This window comes from Accipiter gentilis, chromosome 3 (genome assembly GCF_929443795.1).
Source record: "Accipiter gentilis chromosome 3, bAccGen1.1, whole genome shotgun sequence".
Lineage (NCBI taxonomy): Eukaryota > Metazoa > Chordata > Aves > Accipitriformes > Accipitridae > Astur > Astur gentilis.
This window is the reverse complement of record NC_064882.1, coordinates 2,963,364-2,977,659: the sequence shown is the minus strand read 5'-3', so window position 1 is coordinate 2,977,659 and position 14,296 is coordinate 2,963,364. Positions and strand designations below refer to the sequence as shown.

At 35.0% G+C, this 14,296-nt stretch overlaps 1 protein-coding gene across 3 annotated transcripts in view; it reads right to left on the bottom strand.

The window, feature by feature from the left end:
* Positions 1 to 14,296, bottom strand: part of SH3RF1 (SH3 domain containing ring finger 1) — an 88,290-nt gene that overhangs the window by 21,000 nt on the left and 52,994 nt on the right. For all 3 annotated transcript variants that reach the window (XM_049834291.1, XM_049834273.1, XM_049834281.1), the window contains exons 3-6: positions 12,626 to 12,901; positions 11,149 to 11,244; positions 3,995 to 4,297; positions 2,961 to 3,071 (exon numbers count right to left, since the gene is read on the bottom strand). In XM_049834291.1, the coding sequence (XP_049690248.1) occupies positions 2,961 to 3,071; positions 3,995 to 4,297; positions 11,149 to 11,244; positions 12,626 to 12,901 (786 nt within the window). The remainder of the gene's footprint in view (positions 1 to 2,960; positions 3,072 to 3,994; positions 4,298 to 11,148; positions 11,245 to 12,625; positions 12,902 to 14,296) is intronic.

Genomic DNA, 14,296 nt, shown 5'->3' with positions numbered 1-14,296 from the left:
CAATTACTTTAAATAGTATTATAAACACCAAAACGACTGGCAGGAAGAAGATCCAATTAAACCATCTTCATGCTAAAGACAAACTCTCCCTGCTCAATCCAACTCCCTTGTCATTTGCTTAGTATTCAGAAATGAAGAAAAAACTAAAGGGAGAAGCTTAGAGAAATGCAGGACTTTATACTTACAAAAGCAAAAAATACAAAAGCAAAAGACTCAAGCCAGCCACTTCTGATGTATTAAATAATATGATCACAATTGTTCCATAGCTTAAAAATGAAAGCTCAGAATGTCAGGGAGGGTATTTCCAGAAGGGAAACATCTAGAGAAACAAGAACACCACTTTGTCTCTTGACCTGTGAGAACCGTTTTGCACATTTCTAAAATTAAGACAAGAGTTTATGAAGCAAGAGGAAGAGTGGACGTAAAAGACACACTTCACAGTCTGTGCCTATAAACTGCATCATCATCTAATATCATCTATAATAAAAGAGCACAGGAACAACCTGACTGTAGCCTGAGCTGCCAGCTTGTATTTTAGTCATACTGAAAACAAGTCAAGAAGAAACAGAACATTATGTACAGAAGGTTATTGACTCTTAAAGAGAGTGGCAGAGAATAATTCAGATTCTCGATGGGAATTATATGCCTAATTGGAAACATAACCAGGAACATGGTTATCACAAAAAATAAAGTAGCACTCCAGGATACAGGATGATCATGTGGCAGGAGTTTCACTCCATGCTGCACTTAGCACTGTAATTTAATTCCTGTGGGTACCAATGGTGAGATTGCTTTTGAACAAGCTTATGCAGCTAAAGCACCCGAGGTGGTTTAATGACTGCACCAGCACCAAAATAAAGTATTTTTTCCATGTTGGCATCAAAGAAAGAACTACTGATTCTTAATAACTAACAGAAGTGTTTGTTACTGAGAGGAAAAAAAAAAAAAAGAACTTCTGACAGACCTTTTGAAATTATGCTTTGAATCCTGCCTACCTCATCCTCTCCAAAACATACCTCAGCCACAAATCAAGTTAATCACTCAATGTTTGCAGCATATATGTTAGCTAGACTTGTATTCTGACCAACAGCACAAATGATACCAAAAGTGGTTTTGCTTGCTCAGTTCTCACAGGTATTTTCTGAAGGACAGGATGAAAGAAGGATAAAAGATAACATGGATTAGTATATAAGCAGCTAATTGTTTCTAGTATTAGATGTATACCTCATATGCAAAAAAAGGACCTGGGGATCCTTCCTGGTGGACACCAAGTTGAACACGAGCCAACAATGTGCCCTACTGGCAAAGAAGGGTAATGGTATCCTGGGCTCCATTAGGAGGAGTCTTGCTAGCAGATCAAGCGACATGATAGCTCCCTTCTCTTCAGCAGTGATGAGGCCAAACTTGGGAGTACTGTGTCCAGTTCTGGCTCCCCAGTACAAGAGAGACATGGGCATAATGGAGAGTCCAGCAAAGGGTCACTAAGATAATTAAGGAACTGGAGCATCACTCCTATGAGGAAAGGCTTAGAGTGCTGGGACTGTTCAGCCTAGAGAAAGTTCAGGGGGCTCTCATCAATGTATATAAGTACCTGAAGGGAAGATACAAAGATGACGGAGCCATGCTCTTTTCAGTGGTGTCCAGTGAAACACAAACTGAAACACAGGACATTCAGTCTGAATATCAGGAAAGAGTTTTTCACTGTGAGAGTGACTCAACACTGGCCACAGGTTGCCCAGAGAGGTTGTAGAGTCTCCATCCTTGGAGATATTAAGCTGTCTGGACACTGTCCTGGGCAACTGGCTCTAGGTGGACCTGCTCGAGCAGGCGAGGTAGACTAGATGACCTCCAAAGGTCCCTTCCAACCTCAACCACTCTGTGACATTAAAATACGAATCTAAATATAAGGAGATTATTAATTATTAAATATAAGGAGATTATTAATACATTTAACAGTAGGATTGCACAGATGACGCACAGATTGAATGAGTTGTTAAAAACAAAAGGACACAGCATTGCTACAGCACAACCTGCATTACTTAGTAAGACAGGGCAAAAGCACACTATCTGTATAATTGTCAATAATAAGGTCATCTGTCTGAAGAACAAAGAATGCGAAATACATTTACTTGGATGAGAGCAACTACTACATCACTAATGACGATGAAAATTTGTGGGATCATGGTGGATATTTAGCTGAACACAAACTTTGTGCTACACTCAGGCCAAATGAATGGATGCAAATTCTCAAGATATAAACATCAGACTAACAGGATAAAAGTAAAATGGTCATACAATCAATATTTTCATCACTGATAAAGACCACGCAGTACTGTAGCCAGTTCTGGAATGTGCTTACAATGTGCTTATCATGCCAGAAGGAACTACTGCAGATAATTCAGAAAATAACAGCATCATAATTCTAAGAACTGAAAAACATAACTTAAGAGTCCCAAAGAAAGCTATCAAAATGCAACCTCTCAGCTGCAACTAAGTCACACCTAAGCATTTACTTAAAAACCAAAAAGTTGATAATAGAAAGACAGACAATTCTGCCTTCAATTTTGCAGACAAATGTGTAAAATGATCCAAGTGCTGAAAGTTGAAAAAAAAAAACCCAGACACATTTAGCAGCAAGGCTATTCATCATGTTTTACTTGCTTTAAAGACTGCAAGGATAATTAGACACCTAAACAAGATCAAGCCTCAGGGTTTTTTGTTTGGGTTGTTTGGTTTTGGGCTTTTTTTGTTTGTTTGTTTGTTTGTTTTAAACTAAGTGGAGATTTATTATTTGACTGTGATAGTTCAATTTATACCATCGTCTATCACATAGATAATCATCGTAAAATCATCATTTCAAATCAGTGTATCAGAACTCGAGGAAAAAAAACAAAAAACCAAAAAGGACTGTACAGACCAAAGATAAATGGGAAGGCTGAGTTTTCTTAAATGGTACTTACACCAAGAGCAGCTTGGTAGGTAACTTCTGATGGGAAGGTAAATGAAGGCCCTGTTGTGACTGGGCTGCTAGGAGGTGGAGTCACAATTAACCCTGTAGTACCAATATGAACCTGTCAAAAAAAACCAAAAAAACCAGCAGGGTCAGTTCTGAGTAGTTTAATAACAGCTGGTTTTGACACAGCTGCAAGCTTCACGGTCAAAATCACCAGTACTCTACTATCTGTAACTTTAGACTAGAACTGATTTTTTGTTAGATACTTATACAAACAATATTGGATCACACTGCTCACTTTTTTTTTTCCCCTCACATTTCAGAACCTTTGAAGATGTATTGAACTTGCAATGTGAAACACACTTTTACCAATGTCAGTTTTCTTTTTTTTCCATAAAAAGCTGTCAGATCCCAAAGACATGCAAATAAAACATATTTACTAGCTCACGTAAAATGACACCAACACTTCTTAGTCTCCATTCATATCTCTTCTCGCAAAGTGTAATCGCTATGTGAAACAGACAATTGTTCACTAACCGATGTAGCTTGTAACTAAAAGCTTTGAAGAAACAGGAGATTAAAAAAATAAATAAAGCTAGATAAATATTTCTGCTTATCACAATCTGAATTAATATGGTACATTTCTGGAATTCATGCAATTTTCAAGCTGAATTTACCTTTTACTTGCAGGCAATTTATTAATAGTCAATATTATATTCAATTTAGAAAAAACCCAAGAAATTAAGTCACTCCAGTTTCTAGTTTCCACAGTTTAATAAAAATTTTTGTGGCACTTAAGAAATTAACAACTGTGAAAAAAATTAGCTTACAAGACCAAAAATATTTGCTAGTATTGTATAAGATGTGTTCTAAAATGTTTGCCTTAAATGCTCTCATGTTGGAAGATAAACTTCATGAAAGCATACATTAATATTAATTACATATAATTAATAATTTGAAGTACTCTGACAAGATCAGAAGCCTTATAGTAATTTGTTAAAAAATACACACATGATTTATATTTTATTTCATGTAAATTACCTGAGAAGGGGCACTACAGGAAAGTCCTGTCAGCTCACTTATGCGGGCTGCTGCTGTTGGGTTGCTGGAGCTGATGAGGACAGGAGGACTAATTTCCATTGAGTGGCGATTCTGAGAAGACTGTGAAGACTTGTTGGACATCGTGAGGGAGGTAAAAGAGTGCCGTTTTTTGGTGTTTTTCTTAGTATCGGTGTGCTTTTGGGTTGAATTGTTGTGGGCTGCCCCAGAGGTACCTTCTCCAGAGTCAATAGCAGAACCTGAGGGCTTATCCAATTCTATCAGCTGTTTGGCTGCTGTGTTAAACTACAAAAGATAGTCACACATTAGTAATTTTTTATTTATAAAAATCACCTGAATATAAAAAAAAAAAAATCTATTTTCCTTTTATTCATAATATAATAGAATTTAAACCATGCAACTTAAAACTGTGACATACTGACCTACTCTACAAATTAGTCATTACAGAGTGACAAGCCTTTTGCTACAAACTCAACACACCTACTGTTGGGCTGGTGTGGACTACTCATCAGGGGTAAAATTTCAGTCAAGGAAAGACACTATGCTCTAGTCCAGATATGGCTTAATTCAGCAATTTCCGCTGCCTGTGTTCTCTAGAAGTCAGACTAAATCACAGCGATCCCCTTTGACCTTATAATGTAAAAATCTCTATTATAAAACTTCTTGAATGTTGATTTCATTGTAAGCCTTTCTTGTTTTGTTTGTATGACATAAGCCCACACCTTTGCATGTGGGCTCTTGAAGACATTCCTCCTACTATACCTTGGTATGCATGCACATATCTTTAACACTACGAGTAGTAAAAAAACCAGGCTTCCTAAATGCAGATTTAAGAACATAGTAGGATAGACTAAATATCCAGCTATACCAGTACACTGCCTGACAACACATAGCTACACAAGCATAGGACAGTAAAGGGAGAAAAGAAACACATATTGGCAATTCTGTGGAAATACCTTCTCAGCTTCTGAATTTTCCAATGCACAGGCAGCATCTCTATACCTAGAAACACTCAAATGGATTTTTCTTTTTTTAAGTTTATCTAATGAATTTTTGTTCACAATGAAATTTTCTATTTGTTAATTTTTTACAACAATATTATATTAAATGCAAACAAATGTTTCCTTTCCAATGAAGAAATAGAGACTCCCACACATTTTCTTCTTAGAACAAAATGTAAGCTATGTAGGGGAGGGGATGCCAGACAAAATACAACCCCCTCTATATTTTTCACAAACCCTTTATTTCCAGAAGATCTTATTTATATTTTAGAGCTATTGGAAATAATAATGTCAGAACTCTCATTTATTCATGAGCCAAAGTAACACCAGCACCGGTTTTCTGAACAAGTTAACTAATGTTAGTATGTACCACTAAATATGAATACTGTTACTTGGGTAAGTGTAGCAAAATATGAAGAAGGGAAAAATCTTTTCTGAAGAACATCAGGATGAAAGAATGAAATTAATTACTGTGGAAGTAAGATTTCCATTTCTTCAGCTTATTATTTCTTCTATTTATTTCACCCATTTTTCCACAAGTCTTGAGATACGCACTATGCTCATGAAGAGTTTTAAAGCAGTATTTTACCCCATCAAAACTTTGCTAGACAAAAACCACGTCATTAATCATGACAGCATGAACACTGATTTAAACGCAGCTTCCCACAAAACAAGAAGAGTTTATACCCTGAACACTTTCCTATATCTGAGGACAAGTAGATATATATATAAAGTGGTACAAAAGAATAAAGAATATATTTTTTTAATACAGAAAAAGTTTTCAAGTGGTACTTGAAAGATGAGATCTGGAAGGAAATTCCATGCACATACACAAAAAATAAGACTGAAAAAGTTCAAAACTAGAACTACTGGAACAATGAGAGTTGACATAAAAACCTACTAGAATGCAACAGCAGGAAAATTAAAATTATGAAATGCTCAAAGCAGAAGAACTACCTAGAACATACTGCAGTTGAAGAGGGGCATAATGGGGGATTTCAAAAAGGATATGATGATGACAATGTAGAATTTTTTCCTAAATGTTGTTACTGTTGTCTCATACAATGGCTGCAACCACTTCTATTCTTACCTAATCTACTCCCTTATTTAGCAAATAGCCTGTTCACAAATAACACAGATGAGAGAAAGAAAAGCAGTACTCATTTCTAAAACAAGAACTACCTAATCGGAAAAGTTAAGGGATCACTCAGGAATAAAAAACAAAACCAAAAGCCACTCTGCTAAAAGCACCCTGCAATACTTGTTACACCTCATTATGTTTGTTTACCTCCTGAAGCTATTAATGCCTTCTATACAGTGAATAACCTATTAGAGAAAAGTTAAGGCTTGCCCATGGGATTGATTCAAGACTGATTCAAATATAAGCAACAGACTGAGCTTTCTTATGTAGAGAAGCAAGCACAGGACAGTAGCATGAACCTAAACATGGAAGTGAACCGATTGCTGGGCTTTTCTTAGAAGCAACCTGAGGACAGCAATAGTTGCAGGATATTTTGCAGAGCACAGTTTCCTTCTTCCTTGAGAAGAGAAATTAAGAACTTGCATGCATTCTCCAATGAAAAGGCTAGCAACCATTCAAGGTCACCATGGGAATGCATCCCACTCATGCTATGAAGTGTTTCAATACAGCATTCCCTTCTGCAACAAATACCCCGGTATCTATTGCCACATTTTCTACGTCAGTCGTTTTCCTGAACAGACGGCCTTGAACCAAAGCTTCTTTAACTTTTACATTTATTCTGGTTTTCCACTCAACAAAAGCTCTGCTGTAACAGGTAGCCTGAAATCCAGTTCCCCTTCCTATCAAAACTGAGAAAACAGAACAACTTCCCAAACCGGGGCAAGGCAGAAGGGCCGGCTGAGCCGCATCGCAGTGCTGCAGTAGGGGATGAGGCTAGCACACAGGTTTCCCCCTGCTTGCAGCCATCTGGAGAAATTACCAAGTAGACTACCACGCAAGACCTATTTCAAGTCTCTTATAACTGTGCTTTACTGTACTTATTTTACAGATGAATTCAGCTGGTTTTCACTCACATATAGATAGTTGGAATTCAAATATCATCACTTTCTGAAATTAAGTGAAAACATCATTTTCTCCCTCAATCGATCTTTCTATTCACGTTCATCCAAAGTTTTTATTTATGCAATTTTACCACATCACCATAAGTCAAGGAGTTATTTTTCCACCTTACCAACACTACTGTTAGCCAAATTCCAATTTCTAGACATTTCACTTTCACATATATTTGGAAACAAAGGAGTAAAGTGTAAGTAGAACTAAAGCAAACATTGTCCTTATCTGATATTATTATTTTTGCTAAATATCATTCTGGAGGATAGGTAATAGCTTAGAAACCTAAATGCAGCTTTGCAAATAAAGTTTTGGAACAAATATGTTTTGTCCAAACCAACGGAAGAATCATTTTGCAAATCTTAAACAGATCACAGCCATGAGCAAAACTGCATTTATATTAATTTTTGAAACAAATGAAATAGTTCTATATTGCAGATTTTGTTAGGGAAATTAATCAAAACTATGATCCTCAGAAGTTGTCACTGGAATGATAACATTGAGATTATCACGTTCAAATATAGTGGGAATTAGACTATTATTTTCTACTCAGAATTAACAATTCTACTCAATGTGGCGTAATATACAACATTCACTTTTTGCATAAATTTTCTGTTTTAAGTTCTGGGCAGGCAAAATGGTCAAAAAGTAAAAGAAAGTTTCCATAAAAGGTTTTATCTTATTCGTCTTGAGTTAGTATTGTTACAAAAGTTTGATTTTAATTTTTTTTCCTAAGCAGGTTAAATCAGATCGAATCATCTACCAGTGACAGACAACGTTTAGCCTAGTAAGTACAACGTTAAAAAGACCATGCTAGAAATCCAGCCAAAAATCTGATCTAAAATGTACAGAAACAATAAAAAATAAGTAAGTTTTGAAACACTCCTGTTTGGTACAGGAGGAGATGCTAATAAAAAAAACCCAACCTGACACACTAGGTACATAAAATCTTATGTTCCCATTGGTTAAAATTGTGTTAACTGATGGATGTAGTCATATAAAATGACAATGAACTTAAAATTCTACTACAGTGAACATTTTAGATAATTTGGAGGTTTTTTCCCCCTACATTTCTGTGAGACTCTTTATAAATAAAGCTAGAGGAGCTGGATTAATACAAAGGTGTTTCCCAGTTGTTCATGTTAACTTGGGAAAACAAAAGCTGTCATTATTTTCTACTGACAATTGGATTGAAAAGTGATTCATTTTCCCTGATTTTTCTTTTTCTATGCTGGGCATTTATATTTTTCTAGTTGTTCTGTAGGAGTGCTGAATAACCTGTAAAAATTTAAATACTTTTTAGATTTGGACTGTGTTTACTAAGTGTTAAACCACATCAAAATGTCAAATTTGAGGTCTTTCTAAGAAATTTATATTGTAGCCAGAACTGTACTCTATGTAGAAAAATTCTAATAATATCCATCTAGTTCTGATTAATAATTTTTTTTGGAACAGAGATAAACATAAGTGTAACGAACTTAATCATACAGTTTCTAGACTCACTGCATTTTATTTTGTCACTGTACAAGAACCTGGCTGACCTGCTTTTAATGCAAACACATTAAAATTCCATCAGTCAGAAGTCTAGTAATTTAGGTATGTTAATCAGGTCTTACTCTAGTAAAACTAAAGGGTTTGTTTGGTTTTAGCACTTCTTAGAAAACAGAATTTCATTTTTTGCAATGTTTGCATTACTGATTTTTCATTTGCAGATAGAAGTAATTATTTGATAGTGCTATGTGTCTACAGATAAAGATGTAATGTTTTGTGAGTCAGTTAAACTATATTTTTAATGGAATCACTATTAAAATTCTTCTCAAAATGTTTTCAGTCTTAGCTTTTATTATTACCACAAATTTAATAAGTGAAAGTGATATAAAATAATAGAGCAGACTAGCAAACATTGAATCATAAAATGTTCCTCCAGGTAAAAAGTTGTCCTCAAACATAATCAGCTTTTCATGGACTTCAACGTACCTAAAATTTTATCCTGTGACCTCATCATACAAGAAATATCGCAAGTATCAGACTTATACTACATAATAAACATCACAGACTACACTCATTTGAAAGTTAACGACTTCAGAAAATCTCCAGTAAATGCAGCTACTAATTCACATTTTTTTTAAAAACGGAAAAAAAGGATGTGGACTAATATACACAAGGCAAAGATATGTCTGTCATTACAACAAAAATAGGCAATGATTACAGGATTGGGAAATATAACTAATAATACTATATAAAAATACCTCAAAAAATATGAATTACTTCTCATCTTTGGTGTCTTTAATAGTGACATAGGTAAGAATGGTTTTATATACTTGTTTGTATTTAACTGTATGTATATTTTCCAGAACAATAGTTATACAATCTCAGAAAACAGGTATTTAAAAATTCAACTTGGTAAGTTTTCTGCATATCTCACTGCTCTTCACCACAGCATGTCTTTTGGTTTGCTATATACTGAAAAAACCCCAACTATCTGATCTGAAGTATCTCTTTGGGTATTATTTATCATTCTAGATTTCCCATATCATTTTAGTGGGGATTTGCAACTGTGTACACAAGTGCTTGTGCTTGCTCCTTAAGGGTTAATTGAAGATACATTTTCTTAGTTGATGGAATTTGTCTGAAAACATCAACCGTGAAATATATTTTGTGACTGAGTATCATTTTTACATAATTTTTTTCAAGATTATATCTCCATTTTGCCAACTTTTTTAGAGGTGCAAAGGGAGTTGTTAGCTAAATAGTTAGCCCAAGTGGCAGCCCTAGGAAAGGGCTTTTTCTAACTTGGCTAAGTTCAGTGATTTAGTTTTAAAAAGCACCACAAAAAGCTTTACTGGCTGAACTGAAGGGGCAGTTAATTGCAAGGAGCTAGGAATGAATAGCCAGGGGCAAGAACTTCTTAAACTGGCTTTTAAAAACTTCTTAAACTGAAGCCAGATTTGCACTAAGCAGGTTGAAACACTTTTGGTTTTGTTGGTTTTTTTCAGTCATGTGAAATTTTCTATCCCCAGATATACAGATCCTTACATCAACATATAAAAATGAATATCCATATTTTCCCTTTTAAAAAGAATAAATTGTATGTTGGCTGAACACAGTAATCTTTTAAAAAGTTCCCATCTCATCAGGGCATTCAGAAATTGAATTAATAAAACCTGACTTGATTGTTAGTATGGTTACACGTTTCTTCTGTGACCTGAGGTACATATTTCTCATCCCACAGGTAATGTGAAAATACTTTTTTCTTTCATCATTCTGCTGCATTTATGTAAATAAAATCTTGTCAATGCAAGAAGCGTATCTTACCAAGTATCCATAGCATACCTATCAGAAAAAGACAAACACTGTTCCAAACCTCTATATATTTCTGTAATAAAAATTTTAATAATCATTGTTGCAGCTGTACACACTGTTCTTGATCACCTATGTCTTTCTGTATAGAAGATACAGCTTTCAACTCTTAAACCTTACCTTAAATGGTTGGGGAAACTTTCTCAACTGCTACCTCTCACTGTATATTGTTGCATCACATATGAGAAACGCAGAAAGATACAGAAGATTTTATATAAGGGTCTGTTGGATGTAAAAGTTAATGCTTTACCTGCTTAACAACAGCCTTTATTCTTTGACTTTCTAGTTATGCTAATTTGGTTTTGGGAAGCAGATATTAGGGACAGTGCAAAGCTTACCATTCCTCTGACTTACTGATTGCTTTCATTTTGCGGTTAAGTGTGGTTTGTGATTGACTGCATGACTCTAGTATTAACAAGAAAACATAGTGACTGCCTCCAAGTACTCTCATTCCAATTCCATTCAATGAAAATAGGTATCAAACAGCTAAGTAAAAATCACTGGTTCAGCTGTTGAGGTCATTGACTTTCCCAAACTAAGCACACAGATCTTAGATTATTTTAGGTCTAAGGCTATTTATATCTCAGACGATTTTAGAATCATCACCTGTACTGATTATTTTTCTGTTTAGAAAATGAAATTCACAGTGGACACAACCCTACTGAGGGCCCAACTTTACTCACCTCAACATATGAAATTGGAAATATTCCTATCTTGTCAGCCAGCATTCCTTCTGCCCAGTTTTCATCCACACGGCGAATTACAGTCAGAACATCATCCTGTGTGAACATGCAGTGATTATGTCTCCCAGCTCTAATTAAACTAATTTAATTTCCCTCCATAATGCATGGGTAATCGGAGAAGGCGGTACACGGACAAGAACCACAGAGTAGGCACTCTGTAACAGGAACATGCTGCTTTGGGGGTTGAAGTCGGTTCCAGCCATTCCTCTTCCTATTTTGTCAGAGTTCAGCCAACTGTCCACAGCTAATCTCAGCCATCTGACTTTGTCCTTAGTGCCAGATTTCCTGCCACGTTCAGTCCATGGTATTCATCAGCCCCCCTTTAAGTCATTGGCGTTAATCAACAGAACTGCAATCTTTTTCCTTCTCAACTGACTCATTACCTAATCTTCCCTAGATGTTGCTGTTCTGCTTAAGTACTTAAGAACACTGGTAAGTAATATGATTCTTTCACATCTACATGGAGCATTTGGATTAGATATGGTTTTGAGAGGGTCACATAAAAACAGGATTTACATGGACATTAAACATTGCTCTCACTTATACCGAGATATGTAATTGTTTCATTTGCAAGTTAAAATATTTAGAAACATATATGCTTACTCAAGAGAGACCAGATTTTTTTAAAAAAACCCACCAGTCTGCCAACAAGTTAATCAAAATATGCAAGCTAGTGCCAATCATCCTCAACAGTATTGCTGTTCTGTGTTGTAATAACCATTGTCTGTCCAGTTGTTAATATCTTTCTTTTTTAGAATTTTAGCCATCCTTTTCATTTTTAACAGGCAAGGGTAGAAAAGTGATTAGTTCACATTTGTTCTTGCAACATTTTCGTGCAATTTGATAAACTAAAGAATCAGAAACTGAAAAAAAAAGAACAGCTCTGATTCCTGTTAAAACTCAGTATCATTATATGCCTTGCAAGACAGAAAATTAATTACAATAGAAACAATATAAGAAGAAACATCGTATTTCCCAGAAGGCAAGTAGTAATATGCTAGAATGACACAGTTTAGTAGTACTTTGTATCTAGTATCTAGATCCTAAAAATGTTGCTTACTGAATGCAAAGCTGAAAATAGTACCAACTTCAATAATTTAAAATGAGTGTTTCTTTAGAAGATGGAACACTTAATTCATAACATAGGTTATTTCTCATAAATTAAGAACATTACTACTGCAATTATGAAAAACTGCGTTCTCAAAAATAAAACCTCAGAGAAATTATATGTAATTTAGGAAGAGAAGGAAGGCAAAACTAATCAACATAGGAGAAATACCTGTAGAATTACTTGCTCTTTTCATATTTATGCAGCTCCATTAAAAAAATGCAGGAAAGACTACAGAATAGTCTTATTATTTCTTATTCAAGTGAATGAAATGATTAAAAGAGAATAATAATTATATTCTGTTTTTACCTTTGCAAACGGTAAACAGTCTTTATCTGCTTCCTTGTCTTTTACTTCAAAGTCATAAAGTGCTTTGCACTGAGGCGGAGGTTGAGGTAAAGGTTTAATAATCTGAACAAAATTGGTAGGAAAAAAGCCATGGATGCCATTGACTTCTCCATGATACCAATTTTCATCCACCTGTCGACGCAAAATGATGATGTCTCCTTTACTGAATTTAAGATCTCCAGGTTCTTTTCCCTCGTAGTTATACAATGCTTTGGCACATGGTAACTGAGGTACACCCTAAAGAAGAAGAAAAGAAAGCACTAGAATTAGGTGAGTAGTAGTAAATACAATTTGTATTACATTCTTTGGGACACTATGAATGAAAGTGTATAAAACTGCAAAGTAAAATTATACACAATAGAATTATTTTACTGCAGTGATTCTACTGATTTTAGCCAAACATGTAGGAAGAGCTTCAGTTCTATATAGTCTTAACATCACCCTAAATTTCATAATGATTTTCAGTAATGGTACCATGTGGATAGACACAAGACAGCCAAAAAACTGTAATACCTTAACCCTCATGTACCAATTCACTAAGTTTAAACATTAAAGAACCAAAACAAACCAAACTGGAAAGTATCCTGACCACCTGAGATAGGACAGAAAAATGCTGCAAAAAAATATAGCACTAGAATAACAAATTTGCTATAAGACCTTTAAGGCATGTTTTCTGCCTTTCTTATTATTTTCCTCAACTTATTTATTTCATGGGCGCAGAATGCTAAGGATAAGGACGTAAGGGAGGGGTTTTCCAGCTTTAAAAACAAGTGTCACTTCATTAAAGGTGAGATATTTCATCCTGGAACAACCCCTCTAATTTAATTTTTTATTTTAAAACCCAGATAAAAAGAATTACTGGGAAAAAAAAAAATCTGTTGAAGGTGTGTATCGTTGGGTTTTCTACACTTGATTCCTCCATAATATCTGAAAACTACAGGTCATTGGTGCTGCTCTTGAATGCACGTCAGAAGGATTACAATATAATACTGTATCATCTTCCCTTATATAGAACGCAGGTATTATTTTTTAATTGCTCAGTCTGTGCCTCCACATTTTGCAAGAGTGAGCCATAAAACTCTACAACTTTAGTATTAGGGCTACTGCCTTCAAAACTCTTTTCTCTCCAACTTTAGATTCCTAGAGGGGAGCTCACCCCCTTAATGATGCAGAAAGCAGTAACCTGCATTAATAAGACAGTCTTTCCATAGCAAAGACAGCATTTATAGTCAGCTAGAGCACAGTATTTCACATCTTTAATGCTATCCCTTACAGAAAAGGCAAATTTTAATGAAATTCAATGCTGGCAATATTATTCGCCACATCTACCCCATGGTATGTCTCTCAAGTATTCTATCAGTTTGGATTGTAAATTGGAGTGGACTTGCAATAATATCTCAAGAGGTACACACACAATGCAAGGAAATTCCCAGAAAGAATTACCACTTCAAATCTGTCTCATTGGTCAGAAGACAGTGTGCTTTGATAATTTATTTCACATTTAACACTTCAAATTCGGTCTTTCAATATAATCCAATTTGTTTGGACATCTTTAATTTTTTTGTATGATTTTATAAACAGATTAATGATTTCATGAATGGATAAATAATATCTTAAATATTAGCTTATTTA